At 52.5% G+C, this 17,942-nt stretch overlaps 6 protein-coding genes across 6 annotated transcripts; 5 read left to right on the forward strand and 1 right to left on the reverse strand.

Moving 5' to 3' along the window:
* Window positions 1–1,840: 1,840 nt before the first annotated feature.
* Window positions 1,841–3,412, forward strand: J4E84_004868 (uncharacterized protein; the record flags this gene model as incomplete). The annotated part of the gene is made up of 3 exons (XM_049387468.1): window positions 1,841–1,846; window positions 1,891–2,973; window positions 3,023–3,412. 3 exons carry the CDS (start codon window positions 1,841–1,843, stop codon window positions 3,410–3,412), a joined length of 1,479 nt encoding a protein of 492 aa, XP_049245241.1.
* Window positions 3,413–3,672: 260 nt separating this feature from the next.
* J4E84_004869 (uncharacterized protein) lies at window positions 3,673–4,941 on the forward strand (the record flags this gene model as incomplete). Its single annotated transcript, XM_049387469.1, has 1 exon — window positions 3,673–4,941. The coding sequence occupies one exon, from the start codon at window positions 3,673–3,675 to the stop codon at window positions 4,939–4,941; it is 1,269 nt and encodes a 422-aa protein (XP_049245242.1).
* Window positions 4,942–7,163: 2,222 nt separating this feature from the next.
* On the forward strand, window positions 7,164–8,576 carry J4E84_004870 (uncharacterized protein; the record flags this gene model as incomplete). Its single annotated transcript, XM_049387470.1, has 1 exon — window positions 7,164–8,576. One exon carries the CDS (start codon window positions 7,164–7,166, stop codon window positions 8,574–8,576), a length of 1,413 nt encoding a protein of 470 aa, XP_049245243.1.
* A 90-nt stretch (window positions 8,577–8,666) lies between these two features.
* On the reverse strand, window positions 8,667–9,893 carry J4E84_004871 (uncharacterized protein; the record flags this gene model as incomplete). The annotated part of the gene is made up of 1 exon (XM_049387471.1): window positions 8,667–9,893. The coding sequence occupies one exon, from the start codon at window positions 9,891–9,893 to the stop codon at window positions 8,667–8,669; it is 1,227 nt and encodes a 408-aa protein (XP_049245244.1).
* A 3,803-nt stretch (window positions 9,894–13,696) lies between these two features.
* Window positions 13,697–15,713, forward strand: J4E84_004872 (uncharacterized protein; the record flags this gene model as incomplete). The annotated part of the gene is made up of 2 exons (XM_049387472.1): window positions 13,697–13,700; window positions 14,413–15,713. 2 exons carry the CDS (start codon window positions 13,697–13,699, stop codon window positions 15,711–15,713), a joined length of 1,305 nt encoding a protein of 434 aa, XP_049245245.1.
* Window positions 15,714–15,811: 98 nt separating this feature from the next.
* Window positions 15,812–17,668, forward strand: J4E84_004873 (uncharacterized protein; the record flags this gene model as incomplete). Its single annotated transcript, XM_049387473.1, has 2 exons — window positions 15,812–15,818; window positions 15,915–17,668. The coding sequence occupies 2 exons, from the start codon at window positions 15,812–15,814 to the stop codon at window positions 17,666–17,668; spliced, it is 1,761 nt and encodes a 586-aa protein (XP_049245246.1).
* Between the last annotated feature and the right edge of the window lie 274 nt (window positions 17,669–17,942).

Raw genomic sequence — 17,942 nt, forward strand, 5'->3', positions numbered from 1 at the left:
CAGTGATCTTGTGCAGCCATAGCAAATATCCCTTCTGTTATTCGTGGACTCGAAGTCATCGCCATCCTGCTGATCGCCACCCCAGCCGTGTATGCCGAACCGGCCGCCAGACACAGGCATGCTGCACAGGCTGCATTGCGGATCTGAGAGAGCATCGGGGCGAGCTTCGAGCTTGCTTGTCGTGCGTACCACATTTGCGACGATGCTTGGGAAGTTTTCTTCGACGGATTCAAAGTACTGCGTCATGAGATCGTCTATGGTAGTATTTTTGGAGCTTGTCGAGGCTTGAGTAGCGCCTGTTGATGTCTCGTGTACAAGTTCTGATAGTCCAGGTTCCGCCATCTTAGTATACGACACTAGCTCTTTCTTCAAGACATCTCGCAATGGGTAGTGGAAGTTGAGACCAAAGGGCGACATTCCGTCTGAGACTTGCCATGGCAGAGAGAACCCTCGACCCTTGGCAGTTTCGGCAAGAGTCTTTTGAGCGAGCCTGGTCGTGCTATCTCCCCAGAGAATACTTTCGCACCCGGCCAACTTCGCATGCTCTACGATTAGCCGTGTTCTTAGGGTAGAGAGCACGTCCGCACGAGCCGTGGCCGAGGTGAGAGAGTTGATCATGTGAACAAATCGCTCTTCGGGACTCATGTCTGCCTTTTGGTCGTCCTGCGGCACCAACGACCGTATCGAGGCGTCTTCTGGGACCAGGCGAAATACAGCGTGCAGTGGTAGTGAGGCATACTGATGGTCCGGATATTGCTCGCGAGCCTTGTCGAGTAGCTGCGCAGCTTGCACTTTCTGTTCTGGATCCTCTATATATATTGCGCTAATTTCAAATCCGGTACGGCCAGTCTTGCTCTTTTGCGTCTTGAGATGTAGGTCCAGTACGTGGAGGAGAGTGGTAGAAGAGACCCCAAAGGACAGGGGTACTAGGATCTTACGCTGCTGCTCTGCTCCAAAATTAACGCGAAACGATTCCAAGCGCTTGATGCACTTTGTATGCACGTAGCGGGCGAAGCAGTCACTATGTTAAATTTAGCGAATTCTTCTTCCCCTCCAGGTGGCGTAAACTGACTGGCAAAGCGGCTCGGAGCGCACAACAAGAACTGAAGGATCTTTGCATCGCCTGCAAGGCTCGTCAGAGGCGCCGGCAATATGCTTGCCTGGCATGATGTACGTGTGTTGGGTTGATATTGGTGAATTTGTTTGGTAGGGCTGACTCGTCGGCGGTTCTGGTCGTGGTTGCCCTTTGACGCCCGGCGGCTGCGCCACATTCTGGGAATGCGCGCTAACAGCTACCGGGAAGGCGGCCGTAGGTGACGATCGGGAACGTTGACGCGCAAGCCAAACATCGTCAACTAAACACCAACTCCCACCCATGACCTGCCTATAACCAGGAATTGACGGAAAGACGCTGTCGCCAGTTCGAATCGAATCGCATACCTCCGCCTGAAGCGCCGCAAACCTCCAGCCGTCAGCTCCGCCAGCTGGCCTCACATCCGGCAAGATGAAGGCACGGCTGCGCAACATCGCTCTGCTGCTGTTCACTACGATAACAGCAGTAGCGGCGATGGATGTTACGCTCTCCGATAAGGAGACGCAAAAGTGCAGGTATGTAGGAAGATATGCATCTTGGGTTAGCCAGAGGCAGCATGCTTATACAAGTCCAGCGGCATGTACAGCAAGAAATCGTGGGGAGGCAAGGTCGATCCCTTTATACTTGTCAAGTTCATAAAAGACCCCAAGAAGAACGAGGGCATCAAGGACCAAACTGTCAGTCTGGTGATCTGGGAATGGAAAGACACTTTACTTCTGGGCGCACCTTCCGACTTGCCCGTGAATGATGTACGTGGGTCCTGGTACTCTCCGCATAACCCAACTGACTTCCTCCAGGAAAATCGCCATTACATTTGCGACGACGAATCGATAAAACTGAAACTCTGCGACGAAAAAGATAAGGGCAAATGGGTACTTGCAGAAGACGTTGAAGACGCCTCTCAGATGCCTATTCGAACCGACGCCATCAATCTCGACGACCCGAAACCGATCAAATACCCAGTCTCCACCGCAGAAACAAAGGTCCCAATCAAGACGGGCTACTATTGTGTGGCTGCGAATGCGGCAGACAAGGAACTGGAATTCGAGGCTATTGTGACATTCCGGAATGCGTATGGCGAGCTCCAGGCGGCCCAGATCGCCAAGCTCCCATTTTACGGCGGCATCACAATTGTGTATTTCGTTGTGCTGGCATTCTGGGGCTTCCTCTACTTCCAGAATCGCCACGACATTCTTGCCGTCCAGAACTACATCACGGCCATCCTAGTCTTCCTAGTCGTGGAGATGCTGATGACCTGGGGCTACTACGACTACCAGAACCGCCACGGTAACAACGTCGGTACCAAAGCTCTCATGATCGTCGTCGCTGTACTGAACGCTTTCCGCAACTCCTTCTCGTTCTTCCTCCTGTTGATCGTATGCATGGGATACGGCGTTGTTAAGCCTTCTCTTGGCAAGACCATGACTGTTGTTCGCTGGCTTGCTGTAGCTCACTTCATCTTTGGCGTAATTTACGCTGTGGCTTCGCTTACTGTTCGTCCCGATGATGCTGGACCTCTGGTCTTGCTAGTCATCCTTCCTCTGTCGGCTACCCTCACGGCCTTCTACATCTGGACTCTAAACTCGCTAAACCTCACGATGAAGGACTTGATGGAGCGCAAGCAGCACGTCAAGGCTACCATGTACAAGAGATTATGGTGGTGCATCTTGACAAGCATCGTCGTTATCTTTGGTTTCTTCTTCATCAACAGCTTCACTTTTGCTGGAGCGTCGACACCTGACTTCGCGCCGACCCATTGGCAAACACGATGGTTCGTGCTCGATGGCTGGCTAAATCTCGTCTACCTGGCCGACGTCTGTTTCGTCGCGTATATGTGGAGACCAACGGCCAACAACCGAAGGTTCGCCATGAGTGATGAGGTACGTTTTTGCGAATATAGCACCCACATTCTTACTAACGACTTTTTAGATTGCACAAGATGACGAAGGCTTCGAAATTGCCTCGATGAGAGACTCTCTTGATGAAGAAGAGAGAGGAGCAGACCAACCCCCTTCGTACGACCCAGCGCAGAGGTCGAACAACAACAACAACAACAACATTGCGCGCGATGTATCGCCATTGCCCGCACCGCAAGCCCAGAAGCCCATTGTACCTCCCAGGGAGAGCCTCGATGGCGACACCATCTTCGCGGTAGGCGAGGATGATAAGTGGAGCAGTGAAGAAAGTGGCGACGAGGAAGAAAGCGAGGATGAGGAGGATGATTCGGACGACTCGGATGATTCAGACGAGTCAGGGCCATCGAATTCAAAAGCGAAGGACAGTGAGCGGTCCAGATTAACTGGTCGAAAGAACGACTAGGTGTTGATTTGACGCGTCAAACAACGGCGTTGGATGGCCAACAACACTTTTCATGACGTTAGCGTTATCCCCAACATGTTGTTTGATAGATTAGGCGTTCCCAGCGTTTTTGTAGTACATTTGGCCTGAAGGCCCAGATCTAGCATATTCGATGACATCAATTTGTCACATCTCGCTCTAGCCGTAACTCCGTAATTGCCGAGGCATCTCGAGCTCTGATCAAGCCCTCACGCACCTCACTAAGCACCCTCACAACTGCCATGGCGACCTCTTCACTGAGCGCACCGCTGCGGACGCCCAAATACATATGCGACGCTTGCCGAACAAATGTGCGCTCCCTACGCAGACCGGCCGTCGATACGTACCGAACCTTCAGCACCGCGTCATCTTCAAACGGCAAAATCCCCACGCGGCCGATACCATTTCCGTACCGTCGCGATCGATTTATCATCTCACCGGTGCATAACGAAAATGCTCGCGGACGATTCGAAAAGCGCCAATACTCGATAACGAGCTCCTCTTCGCAAGCTGCCAGCTCGGGCTGTGCATCACTCCCGCATCGCCGCCTCATCTCTCTCTCTGGGCCCGATACCGTCAAGTTCCTCCAGGGGCTGATAACGAACAATGTCGATTCGAGCCGTCAGTCGCCCTTCTACGCGGCCTTTCTAGATGCGCGCGGCCGCGTGTTGTGGGATGTCTTTGTCTGGGTGTGGCCAAAATTACTAGAGGGCAAGGAGCATTGGGCATGCTATATTGAAGTGGATGAGAGCGAGATGGAGTCTCTGAGAAAGCATCTGAAGAGACACAAGCTCCGGAGTAAGGTGCAGATCGAAGAGGTAGAACCGGACCAAATGCGCGTGTGGGCAGCTTGGGGCTCTGAGGTCGAGCATGCCAATACCGGCAATGTCATCACTGCGATGAGCGATCCGCGTGCACCAGACATGCATCGCTACCTCGTAAGTCCCGACGTAGCGACAATAATAGAGGGGGTGGAGCCAGTGGATATCCAGGAATACCACCTTCAACGCTACAGGAACGGCATCCCCGAAGGACCGCAGGAGATACCAAGAGAAAGCGCATTGCCTATGGAGTGCAATATCGATCTCTGGCATGGTATAGACTTCAAGAAAGGGTGTTACGTGGGCCAGGAACTTACCATCCGTACGAAACATACCGGCATCGTGCGGAAGCGCGTCTTGCCCATCAACATTGAGAAACCCGCCGCATTCGCGGCCCTTCCAGACCATGGCACGGATATCAAACAGCTAGATGAAGACGGTAAGACCAAGAGAGGTCGTGCGACAGGCAAATTCATTGCGGGCATTGGGCAAGTAGGTCTCGCAATGTGTCGGTTGGAGAACATGACTAGCATGAAGATCAGTGCCGAGGGAGGCACATGGAAGCCAGAAATGGAGTTTGGATGCGAGACAGGCGAAGGTGTTGTCAAGGTCAAGCCCATTTTGCACGATTGGTTTGTACAGAGGGAGAGGGAGCTTTGGGAAAAGAACAAGAATAGACCAGGTCTATAGACATGTGATGAGCTATTCTATCTGCGCAAATCTACATCTTCTCCACGATTCTCGTTCACTCTTGGGTTTTCTGTCGAATTTGATTCTGCGGGTTTTGTCTTCACCGGACACCTTGTTCGCAATAGTCCGTGAGCTTATGGTCGCGGGTGGGGCTGTGTAATTGTGGCTTAGCTCGTGTGGTTGGGGAAACGTCATCAGGCCATTCCACATCGTGACTTCGATATATCCGTGCCATACCCGTAGTGATAATCGCAGCCCTTTTCCTATTCTTCTGCAAACAATCTCTTCTCTGGAATCAATCCTTCGCGTCCCGTGTGTCCACATCCAGGTTCCTCGACGATATGGCCGCCACACTACCCTCAAGATCATCGGAACATCACTTCTCCATCTCAAATATCATCTCCAAATTTCGGTCAAAGAAAGGGACGAGCAACAAAAAGTCCGATGCGCAACCGTCGCGGGAGATCTCGCAAGAGACGCGCCTGCCACTAAAGCCCGCGCCACTACCCCTAGTTTTACCAGAACATCAACAGACCCTGTCAGCTCTCGGCTGGACGACCGTCACTTTCCCTGAATCATCACCATCCCAACCTGAAGCGACAAATCAGGAGCATCAAGCCCCAGCGCCTGGGCCTCACCCTCTGCAGGCCGCATACGAACAGCTCTTCGCAGCAAGCCAGGCTTTCTTCAACCAGCCCGATAAGGAAAAGCAGCGATGGAAGCACAAGCTCAAGTCTGAAGAAGGCTGGTCCAAAATCCCCGGAGAAAAGGAATTCATCACTTTGCGAACTCTAGAGTACTGTCCAGAAGTCTTGAGAGGGCCTGCAAAGAGGTATTGGGACCTCATTGGACAGCATTGCTCGAACACGTTGGGTAGAATCTCGGCGTCCCTTGGGCTACCAGATGGCGAAGACGAAGGGCTGAGACAGTTTGTTGGACCCTGCGGTGCGTTGCAAGCTTCTGATAAGGAAAAGACGGCGACGATGCTGCGGTTGTTCAGATATGAGGGGTGGGAGGCGAAGGTTGTGGCTGAACCACATGCTGATCTGGGACTGTTGAGCGTGGTTGTTGGTGATGTGCCTGGCTTGGAAGTCTGGGATGGTGCCAACTGGTTCGAGGTCGAGAAAATAGTTGAGAATTCCGGGAGGAAAGGCGCTACTATGCTCGCTGGACGGCAACTCGAAAGACTTTCCAATGGTAGATACCCGGCTGGTGGTCATCGAGTGGTAGCTTACGGGTCTCCGGAGCCTTCGCCAAACACCCCCTCGACGGACGACAAAAAGTACCGCTTCTCGATCGTTTTTGTTCTTCGCGCCCACGAACCTCTCATCATCAACTCTGATTCTTTCGAGACTGAAGTCACTGGCAAGTGGGCTGAACCTATGAATGGTATTACCGCGGGTAGGTTCTACGAGAAGATCAGAGGCCAGCACTTCAACATCAATATCGATATGGATGAGAGGGAGAAGCAGAGGAATAAGCTGAACGTCAAAGGCGGGAAGAAGCAAGCTTGGGAAGGCAATGAGGGTAAGCTTGCGAGTAGTGGTTAGACTGCGTGCATTGAAGCGCTCATACATAGGTACCTAGGAATTGTGATTATTCTTTCCTCTACTGTAGCTTTGCTGTCCTAGGTGGTCAGCCTTTCCGGACTGCGTACATACCCAACATTGCACTCAATGCAACGTCACTACCGCATCAGAGCTCTGGGTCCTCAACTTTGGAAGTGCTTCAAATCAATTGATTCGGGTTGCTGATACCTACTAGTGCACCAGCTAGCTACACTGAGCTTAGTGCTTTTGGTGCTGGGAAGGGGCAGCTCCCCAATGCACTCTGCAGACATGCACCATTCCTGCGACCACTGAAATGTACACGACAAGGAATATGCATTGCATTTCATCGAAAATCTGCGCCGCTGACATAAGCTGACACACACGGCATGATGCATATCGCGAGACGCTAGAGGACAGATGTAGCCTCAGCCGCACCTCTTGCGGCGGGGTCGAAATCCGATAAACTCGCCTCCCGCCCCCAAGGATGCTTGGAAAGTCATCAGCGCTTTGAAATCTCGAACGCATCTTACTCTACATATACACTCAATCATGATCTTCATCGACACTACGACACTGGCTCTCCACGTTCGGGATCATGCAGATCCGGATCAGAAATATGCCATCTTATCACATGTGTGGGGTCGCACCATAGATGAGGTGACTTACGAAGAAATGCTAGTGCCGCCGCAAGACCGTCCAGAAACAACACTCTCGAAGCCTGGGTACAAGAAGATCGTGGAGACGTGTAAGATGGCTTCTTCATCCCGACACAAACTCAAGTATGCATGGTGCGATACGTGCTGCATAAACAAGTCCAGTAGTGCAGAGCTCAGCGAGGCAATCAACTCCATGTTCAGGTACTATAAAGAAGCCTCAGTGTGCTTCGCCTATCTATTCGACATTGATCACACCGCCTTCTCTTTCAAGTCATCGAAATGGTTCCGTCGTGGCTGGACGCTCCAAGAGCTCATTGCGCCGAAGAACGTCGTCTTCTTCGATCAAAACTGGGAGTTTAGGGGTACCAAGGCGAGCCTAGCGGATCAGATCACGGAAATCACAGGCATTCCGGACGATATTCTGAAACACCAGATGGAGCTAAGCGAAGTGCCTGTTGCTCAGAGGTTTTCATGGGCGTCTACGCGCAAGACTACTAGGGAAGAAGACATTGCCTATAGTCTCATGGGAATATTCGACATCAACATGGCAATGCTCTACGGAGAAGGGTCAAAAGCGTTCATCCGGTTGCAGGAACACATACTCAGCGAAACTGCCGATGACTCGCTCTTCCTTTGGAATGATGCCTTCTCGTATCACAAGCTGTCAGGTCTCCTTGCTCCTTCTCCAAGCTGTTTTCGACAAATGCGATCAATCACCCCCGAACCGGCTGTCAAGCCACGAGACTTTTACATGACAAACCGTGGCATCCGACTGAAACTGGGACTCGCCTGGGATCACGATACTGGACTTGCTATACTACCAGTGAAACATTCGCTGGGCGCGGTCGGCAGACCTGTTGGAATTTACCTCAGGAGAGTCGGGCCGGATCTGTTCGTTCGCGCGCTGCCTCAAGAGTGCCCTAGGGTCAAGACTGAAGTGACTTACACTGAGTTTACTGCGGTCAAGTCGTTGACAGGTCCACAAGCTTCGACGATCATGGAAAAGGTCATGCGGGTAGAGAAGCCCGCAGGCGTGCATGTCAGTCGAGTCGAACCTCGCGGCATATGGGATCCGGCTGCAAAATGGCTACACGCAACACACACGGGCGCCATCATAGGCTACATGGAGTTCAAGAAGGACGCATATCCCATATTCGCATTCGTGTTCTTTTTCAGAAACGGTCATTGGTCGGCTACGGTAGTAGTGGGAGACCAGTGGACCAACATACAGAAGAAGTTCCACAAGCATTACCGGGACAACCTTGAGGAGCTCCGCTACTTCGATACAATGGGCGACGCGAGAATGCAAAAGATGGAAAAGATCAAACCCGATTCAAAAATTCTTACGTTACATATGCGAGTTGCGAGAGGTACTGGGCGACCCCACTTGGAGATAAAGGAAGTAGACAGGAAGGCTGGCACTCATTGATTCATGCTGTTGCGCGAGCGCATCTGGATTCCATGTTGCAGCAAACTACGTATATTTACAAAGAACAGAACAAAGTTGCATGACCCGTAATCACAAGTACATGAAATCGTACTCCTTCTTCAACCTTCCGAAACCGATGGTCGGCTGATAGTCCTCGACCTTGTCAGCACCAAAGTCGAAGACGGAGTAATGTCTTCGCAGGAACGGAGCGCCGATCAACGCGAAACCTTCGCTCTCGCTGCTGTCAAATGGCGGCATGCATTGGTGGCCCGGCAAGAGGAACTCGTCGCCTCGAAGGGTGAAGGAGACATCGTCCTCTCGGGCGCCCTCGCCAAGTGTCAAAGTGATGGCCCACGAAGCGTTCAGGTGCTTACACTCCATGATCTCCTCGCCGTGGTTGGTGAGCTTGGTGTAATTCCAGCCGAGGTTGAAGTACATGGCGTCGATGATGTCGCTCGGAAAGGAGACACGTCCGGATCCAGTATCGAAAACTGCTCCACCTTGGTATATTGACCATGTTACGTTGGCGTCTGGTTCACCACCGTTTGACACGGCAGTGATGGGAAGGTGGCCGTTGTGTATCTGGATGGTTGCGTTTGTTTCCGATACGTTCTCCGCAACGAGGACGTTGATGCTCCTTAGTGGCGCACGCCAGAGCTGGTATGGATCCTCTTTTCTCAAGGGCGTGGAGACTATCTCGCCATCTACGTACTTGTCTTCATGACTGCCACCGACGGTTAGCACACCGTCTTGCGTACCGTTGCCCGCATCCTCAAAGTTCGTCCCGTAGAATAGACTGAAACGGGGTGCGTCCAGTTTTCCGTCCCACAACAATGTCTCGACCAGGGTCGACGTGTTCTTTTCCGCGATTGAGGAGAAACCCAGGCCGAGGAAACCATCGGCAGTGATGAAACGCCAGCTGCTCTGGTTGGCGGATAGGAAGGTCTGGTTCCATTCCACGCTACCGTCTAGGGTGCTGAAAACGTCCTGGATAGTATCGCCGGCGACGTCGCCGCCGAGGTATGGAATCGCCGCGGGAATGTTGAGGTCGACGGATGTTGACGAAGCAGATGCGTTGTATTTCTCTCGAACGTAGGACGTGACCCTGCCGTCTGGGCAAGACTCCTCGGTGCAGTCGGTGTTGACGACGAACAGCGTTGATGACCCGGTGTCGAACAACAACCGGTGTTCCTTCGGGGGTGTTCCGATTTCGAATTTGACGCTGGCATAGCTGTTGTCGATGACAACGGGCAGTTCAAGAACGGATGCCGAGACGGTGGTGGCGACGGCCAGGAGCTTCTTCATTTGGGCCACCATCGTGAAGGATGGTGAGACGGTGAAACGGTGTTGTGAGTATCAAGAGATGAGATGCTCTTGACTTGAGGGAGGAAGTACTAGGCGGCATGATGGAAGTATATATTAGTACCTGCGCTCGCGCTACTCAGTAATACAGCCTGAACATCGTATTTACAAGGATACCCACACGAAGTTTCAACGGTTCTGTCCATTGACATTCAAGCCTGAAGACCCGAAGATGACGGTCGTGTTCTAAAATTAACAGAACTGGTCTTCTGGAAGACTTCAAAGCTAGATGAGGCTCACGGGCCGATGTGCACTGTCCGGAAAGGGGCGCGCAAGGGCTGTACGAGGACTAGCTCTCGCCCATCGGCCCGGAGAGATCCACAAACGTGGGCCGTTTAATACGGATAGGGCTACATGGGAATTGGAAGGGAGTTTTGAGCGGATTTATGACGTGCGCGAAGCACGCAGAGATTGAAACAACGACAATGTTCTCTGCAGAATATGAATCTCAAAGGGTGTTTGGTGGAAGTTAGTGCGAAGGTGCCATCGCTGCGTAATACGGTGACAGAGTCCATAAGCCGAAGAAATTCCGTGGGAACAAATCTCCGCGTGATCCGCTTGTTCAGGTGTGATCGTACAGACCGCGCATTCTTTCTCAATTCACGAACTGGAGCTGCGCACCGTCATTGCCTTTTTTACACCTTGGACCTGATGCGTGCGATTGGTCAATCACGATGAAAAAGTCGCTCATGTCCGTAACGGCAGAATGAAGCTCGTCGGCACCTCGTACTTGTGGCATAAGCCCTGCAAGTGCAAGGTCGGAACTCCCATTGCGACAGCCTTCCTTCCTCGGCGGGGTTACAACCTCTCAGCGTCTAGCAACTCTTCTCCGTCAATGAACGGAGCATCATGGCATTGACCATTACTTCTGTCGCAAGCATATTCTCTTGTGTGAAGGAAATCCCCAAATCCTTGAGTAACCCTGGACGACGGTGAATCTGTGTCCACACGCGATTCCGACCCTACCTAAATATCGAAGCTGCCTCGGACGATTCAGCGCAGTCGAAGCCAGAGGCCGTGGCGGATATGTTGATCAGAACGAATGCTCGTTGTATTGCCTAGTTTGCGAAGGGAGACGTGTTGAAGGTGAAATATGATGTTGGAGGTTGAGGATGCGAGACGCGAGACGCTGCCGCACAGCCTCCGCATGGCTGACTGCGGCTGAGGATCAGCTCAGCCTGGTTGAGTTGATGGGTAGGCAGCACCCCAGCCTTCCGGCGGTTGTCTGTCCATCCTATCTTTACGATAGACCAGGAACAACAATCCAGAACATCTTCATCGAGCGCTATTCCGTACATCAAAGTTGCGCATGTCGCGCACCTTCCCCAAAGCTTCGCAGCTTCCTTACTACGCGCGAGCATGACCAGCGAAACCCCATCCTCCGCGTTCGAGCACGACCCACTTCCCGACTCTACGACCCACTTCCGCCTATTACATATCCTACGCGGCGATTTTGGCCAGCAGGTTGAATGCGAAATCTCCTCATGGCCGATCGACGACGCGCCGTCCTACTACGCGATATCGTATACCTGGGGCGACCCAGCCGACACAATCCAAATCACAGTCAGCGGCGAATCGTTGGTTGTACGACGGAATTGCGAATACGTTCTTCAACAAGCTTTTGCAACGAAAGCCAGTCGATATTACTGGGTCGATGCTATTTGCATTGCGCAGACGAGTATACAAGAGAGAAACCACCAAGTCGGCATTATGGGCAAGATCTATTCCGGGGCAAAGCACGTTTTCGCTTGCGTTGGGCCCCATGTCGATGATAGCGAATATCTAATGGCCACGATTGAGCATCACCGCTCCACATTCGATGCCGTCCGCAGATGGGGCCAGTCGACTAGGAATTACGACACTTTCTACGTCAGTGGCTATCCCTACTTGGGGAACCCGATCAGCGATCATATATGCCGGCAGTTGCGAAGTCTCCTTACTGTGCGTACCTCAGAACGATTACGGATGAGCAAAGCGTTTGTCTCATTCATACGGAGACCATACTTCACACGCGTATGGGTCCTACAAGAGTTACATCTAGCCACCGGAATGTCGTTCTGTTGTGGGGCAGATGTACAACCAGGGGAGTCTTTCCGAGCGCTAGAGGCACTCGTCGATTATTGGGTCAGTCCTCGCTACATATATCCTTATTGGACATTGAACAGATACCAGCGATGGCTTAGCTTTTCTAGCAAGCGCTCGAAGGACTTGTGGCGACCAATACAGCTCGCTTTGGTGAGAACAGGGTCATCCAGGGTATGTTTGCGGCTTGGTGTATCAGCGCAAAAGCAAGATCTTGATGACGTGTTAGCGATGCTCCGTGGTTTCCGTTGCGTGGACGCTCGAGATAATCTGTATGGTATCATTTCCCTTGTAAGGTGGCCACAGGGACATACCCCAACCCCGGATTACACAAAAGATAACTTTGAGGTTGCTAAGCACGCTCTCTCTCTTTTGCCTTCGAATGGGGATCATAACCGCTTCATAAGCCGGTTTTTTCTGTTATTGAACCTCTTCGATATCACTTTGGAGCTAGCATCGTTGCGCGACGCCGTTGCGTTGCGTTCGAGCGCGGCCCCTCAAGCGGTCCTTCGACGACAAGACGATCCTCACTCTGAGATTACCAAAGTCCAAACGAACTGGAGAGGCATACGTATTATCGAAGGCAATCGAATATCCGAGCATGCCGATGGCCGAAGGCAGAGCAACCCACACTCATGCTATATGGAGCGAGTACAGAACGGACGCTTTGTCTTAATACGAATAGGCTCACAAATTACCGTGCGCGCACACGTCGACACGAATGTGGGCGATTGGTGTCTGGTTGAGGAGGCACTTCCTTTTGGACGTGAGAGCTATGGGTTGATACTCAGAGAATTAGATGATCACAGATACGTAGTAGTCGGATCAGCATTGTTACATAACATTGACGACAGGTTCACGCATGCTCTTGCAGAGGAGAGTAGTCGCTTTCCACGTTTCAACGGGTGGTCGGATCCCGAGGATCTGATGGTCTCGGTATGGATGCTGAAAGCACTTAAGGGCAAGGAATATATTTGCGATAAAGACATAGAGAAGTTCGTTAACATGCGCGTCTGTGGCTGGAAGGACTCTTCATATTTCGAAAAGGTGTTGGAAGACATTTGAATCATAAGCGCTGGCAACGACCTGATAGATGCCGCGTTGAGCTCCAGTGAGATGTTTTCCACATCTCTCAATCTATATGATACGTATGATTTCATGGTATTTCGCTCTTAGAGATTTGTTTATGCGAATGTGGACGATATGATATGTATTCGCCACATTTCTCAAGGCAGGCAATTGCTCTCCAAATGTACACGTCCGATTTCGAATTGCAACATCGGCAAATAGTGCGTCTATCAATCGCCCCTGGTTCTCTCTACAACAAACACCCCTTGCCCTGTTATGTGCCAAATTCGTGGAACGAACATCTAATCGTGATAGTGTAAATGGTAGTGCTACATGCAGCGCTGCCAAGCCTCACATAGATACACTGGACTGACTACCAAGCAAGTTGGCGTTCGCAAGATAGGAAGAACCTTGTCCGTACCATCAAGAGATGTTTCTAGAACCCATGAACTTGAGACAGTGTATGCGACATGGCGTAGTGCTGCTGTCGCAAGCTGCCAAAGTCAATGACGTTTGGCATTGTTCCAAGTTAGTGTTTGGCGGCTTGTTGTTGCAGCCGGGATCCCCACATAACGTCGCCCATGTGGAAACGACTCCGCGAACGCATCATGCGTTCTGGACAAGACGGGCAATCAGACAGGAGTTGGCTGCAGATGCGGTCATTAAAGCGGTGATATAGAAGGACCGAGCCGCATCTCCTTTTTGCAATGGGATGGCCAGGAACAGGCTAGCGCAGGAACTAGAAGTGAGGTGTTTCAAGTTGACCTAGACAGGGCACAACTTCGGGAAGGCGCGACCCCGAAACAGTTCACTCTCGTGCCATACGACGTTACTTTCACCACTGCACCGCCCACGACGTGCCCCTCACTGCCAGCAGCGCCGCATTCATCGCCATCCCCTCGCCCTCTTGCTGTCTCGCTGTGCCGCCGTCTCGCCCTCGCTGTCGTCAGAGACTCGCATGTCCCCCAACGGATCTCACTCCGCTTCACGCTCCCCCGACCCTCAGCCGCTCTTTCCTCGAAACACGCCCAGATAACGCATGCGACACCTGTAACGCCCTGATCGACCCACGCACGCGATTCTTTGGTCTTTGTATTGTTGTATTTCCACGGCAACTGGAGTCGCGCTACGGTGACCCTGCGCCAGTCGACCCAGCCACCGATTGCGCCTCATCTCACCTAGCCATTCCTCCGAACGAAGATCCCCCAACGTTGCACGCACAGAGAGGAATGAGCTAGGATGACGCGACCGCACATCATCAGAGCAGGTACGGAGACAGTAGAGAGTGCGCAATTGAGGTGCGCGGGCTAACTAAAGTGTGTAGACACTATCGACCTGCAGGACAAATCGTCGCCCACCGCCCAAGACCACTCCCAGCAGCCCCAACACCCTGCGCCGCTTGGTATTGGCCCAGCAGCGCCTCATCAGCAGGCTGCTATACGGCATGTAGAGCAGGAGCGCACCTCAGAGGAGGCGCGTCTGCACGATGCATGGAGCGATGCTGGCAACACGCTACGAGACGATCCCGGCTCAGACGACGACCGCACTGTCATCAATGGCAACAAGGGCCCACAGCAAGACGAGCAGGCTGTCAGGCTGAATGGTGGAACGTCCAACGACGGTGATGATGGCGACATGCAGGACGCCGACGTCGAGGAGGACATGGACGACGACATGATGGACAAGATTTCGAGTTCGCCCTCGATAGACGATGGTGGGTATTCTTTACCTTGTTCCCCCACGACCTGGCCGGCAAGACAAGAGTTTACGACTCCGCAGTCTTCGCCGTTCCTCTCAACGGTCGCTTCTTCCTCCCCGTTTACGAACACGCCCATTCATTTTCCTATTTCTGTCGCCAACGCTCGAAGACCACTCAGCGTCCCAGCGTCCGACACTTCTCCTATGTCAAGGGGTCGACCTACATCGATTCCCATTTCTTTTCGATTCCCTATACCCACGGAAAATCAGTCAGCGGAGCATCATCGTGGTGAGTATTCCTGGACAAGGGCCACCAACGCACCGGACGACAGCGACACCATACGGATCGAGGTCGGTATGAGCCCGAGGACGAGACAACTCAAGGCCGTCGAACGCAGTATTGAGATGAGAGAAGACTCACAGGCATCACTAATCTCCGAACTGGACGAGGAGCAGGTCAAAAGCATGTTGAAACCGATCAACCGCGCACTTCTGGACACGCCGGACGATCCGTTCCTAGAATCCGGCCCAGGTCCACCTCGAGGGACGAGCAGCACCCCTTCTCCCGAAGATTGTCACTCCGAAGACGAAGAGGGCTCTTGGACCACCGACAGCGATGCCGACTCCTGGACTGAGGACATGGACCAAGACAACGATGATGCATCCAAAGACGTCTCTTTCTCTGATGATTCCAGATTTATCGACTCAGGATGGGGAGGCGAATGCTTACGAGAAACAGAGGATATCGATTTCGAATTTGTTTACGCCCTGCACACGTTTGTCGCGACCGTCGAGGGTCAGGCAAACGCAACGAAAGGTGACACGATGGTATTACTTGACGACAGTAACAGCTACTGGTGGCTAGTACGAGTAGTCAAGGACAACAGCATTGGTAGGCATCCGTTACTGAGTTTAAGTTTTTGCTGACTCAATTTACAGGTTACCTGCCCGCCGAACACATCGAGACACCGACAGAACGTCTGGCCCGCCTCAACAAGCACAGAAATATAGACCTCTCCGCAACGATGCTTGGTGATACTGCCGAGAAATCCAAGAACCCGCTCAAGAAGGCTATGCGACGAAGGAACGCTAAGACCGTACAATTCGCTCCTCCTACCTACGTCGAAGCCTCGGACTACGACTACTCATCTGACGAGGGGGAGGGTGAGCTTTTCGGTGGCCCAGAGCCAAAGCAAATGCAACAGCAGCAGGCAGCAACACAAGATGGCGATTCCGCACAGGAAGAAAACCTGGAAGTGCAACCTCTCAAGGTTAACGGCGCGAAGAAGGATGGCCAGACTGATGGTGAAGCACGAGGCTCAAGCGAGGATTCCGCCAAACAAAGCGATGACCGTGAAAGAGGTAGCGAAGATGCGGTCGATCGACCTTTGGACCCCAAAGTCTCTCGGAATGGCACGCTCCGCAACACAGACTCTTTCTTCAAAGACGAAAACACCGAGACACGCAAAATCACCCTCACTCCCAACCTGCTTCGCGACGACTCCAGTACATCGACTACAGGCTCCCGCGAGCGCGGCCCCAGTCTCGAAAGTTTGGAGAAGAACGGGTTCGCGGACAAGGTCAAGGACGACAAGAAGAAGAAAGAGAAGAAGTCTGGCATGCTCAGTGGGCTTTTCAAGCGCAAGGATCGTAAAGGCAAGGGCGCACAAGACTCTGTGGACAGCGACATCGAGAAGCCGGAAGAAATAGACCGCAGCTCGCCGCAATCGAAACCATCGGATGAACTCGCAGAACGACCGTCAGCTGAACAGGCAACAGCTCCAGCACCGTTGAGACAGTTGAGCAAGCCCAAGGTGCATCGAAGTCAACGTAACCGAGACGATTCACCGCAAAAGACAAAGGGTATCTTGAAGACCGAGAGTCCGACTGAGTTGAGCGCCGAGCCAGATGCCATGTCGGATGGACCTGACAATCAGTCCGCCGCACAACAGTCTACGTCGACCATGCGTCTAGTCCCGCCCGAACAGGATCAGGCCAACAGGCCTTCTGTAGAAGAACAGACCATGTCGCCAGACTCAACATCCGCGCCTACAAACTCAAGAAACCCATTCAGTAGTATGATGAAATCACCACAAGAAGGAGAGGTCAAGCGCGAGAAGGTTACCAAGGCGAAGCAGCGCGTGCAGTTGGATGATTTCGATTCAGATGAAAGCAGCGATCCTTTCGCGGATCCTGATGCTCAGGATAAGCCAGGCGAGGCTGAGAAGTCTGAGTCTGCTGGACGCCTTTCTGAGTCTCCAGTACACGTCTCTGCAGCGGACGCACAGCCTTCACAGAAAGAGAGTGTTGCCGACAGAGAAAGAGAGTCTGAATCCCACCACACTCCAGGCCTGTCTACCGATAGCTCAAGCCAAGAGACTAGCTCCCCCATTTCGACGCCTACGCCTGACGACAGCCCTATGAAAACCATTCCAGAAAACAACACGATTTCGACTTTCAGGTCTGACAACACTTCCTCACCCACGCATCATGCATCTGAACCGGCCGGTCCTCCACCCTCACGACCAGCACCAATCCCTACCAAGGATCGCGAACCTTCGCCGCCCGTATCCTCGGAAAGCACAATGCTTCCTGCATGGTCTGACGCCTCGCTCCGCGCTTACCTCGATGATGGTAGCGAGATTCGTGATATGCTCGTCGTTATTAACGACACTACGGGGGTTGTACCTGTTGGTCGCGATCATCCACTGATGAAGGACTATCTCTCCGAAGAGACAAAGACCATGCAAGGCCTGAGTGGCGAACTAGATCGTCTGCTCAACGGGCTTATGGAGAAGCGCATGAAGCGAGCTGGAAGTGGTGCTAGCACCGCGCGCAGCACAAGCGCAAACGGGAGTTTGAGGGCGGGGTCGAGATTTTAGACGCTCGTTCGTTGTGAGTTACATTTTTTGCTTTTTCAGTATACCCTAGGGGCTCATTTCCTCTGATCCTTAACCGGCGTTCTGGGGATTGTGGGACGCATTATGTGGAACGAAATCTTGGAAGAACTTTGGTTTATTGGGCTGGGGTTCTACTTTCTTGTTCGCTTCTTTATACCTTTGCTTGTCATCCCCCATTTTACATCTCTGTCTTCTTCCGGCCTGCATCATCCGCTCGCTCGCGGCGCGAAATATGTATCCTTATAGGAGCCCTGGT

The sequence above is a fragment of the Alternaria hordeiaustralica genome (assembly GCF_023758085.1).
Source record: "Alternaria hordeiaustralica strain BMP 2776 chromosome Unknown scaffold_7, whole genome shotgun sequence".
NCBI classification, from domain to species: domain Eukaryota; kingdom Fungi; phylum Ascomycota; class Dothideomycetes; order Pleosporales; family Pleosporaceae; genus Alternaria; species Alternaria hordeiaustralica.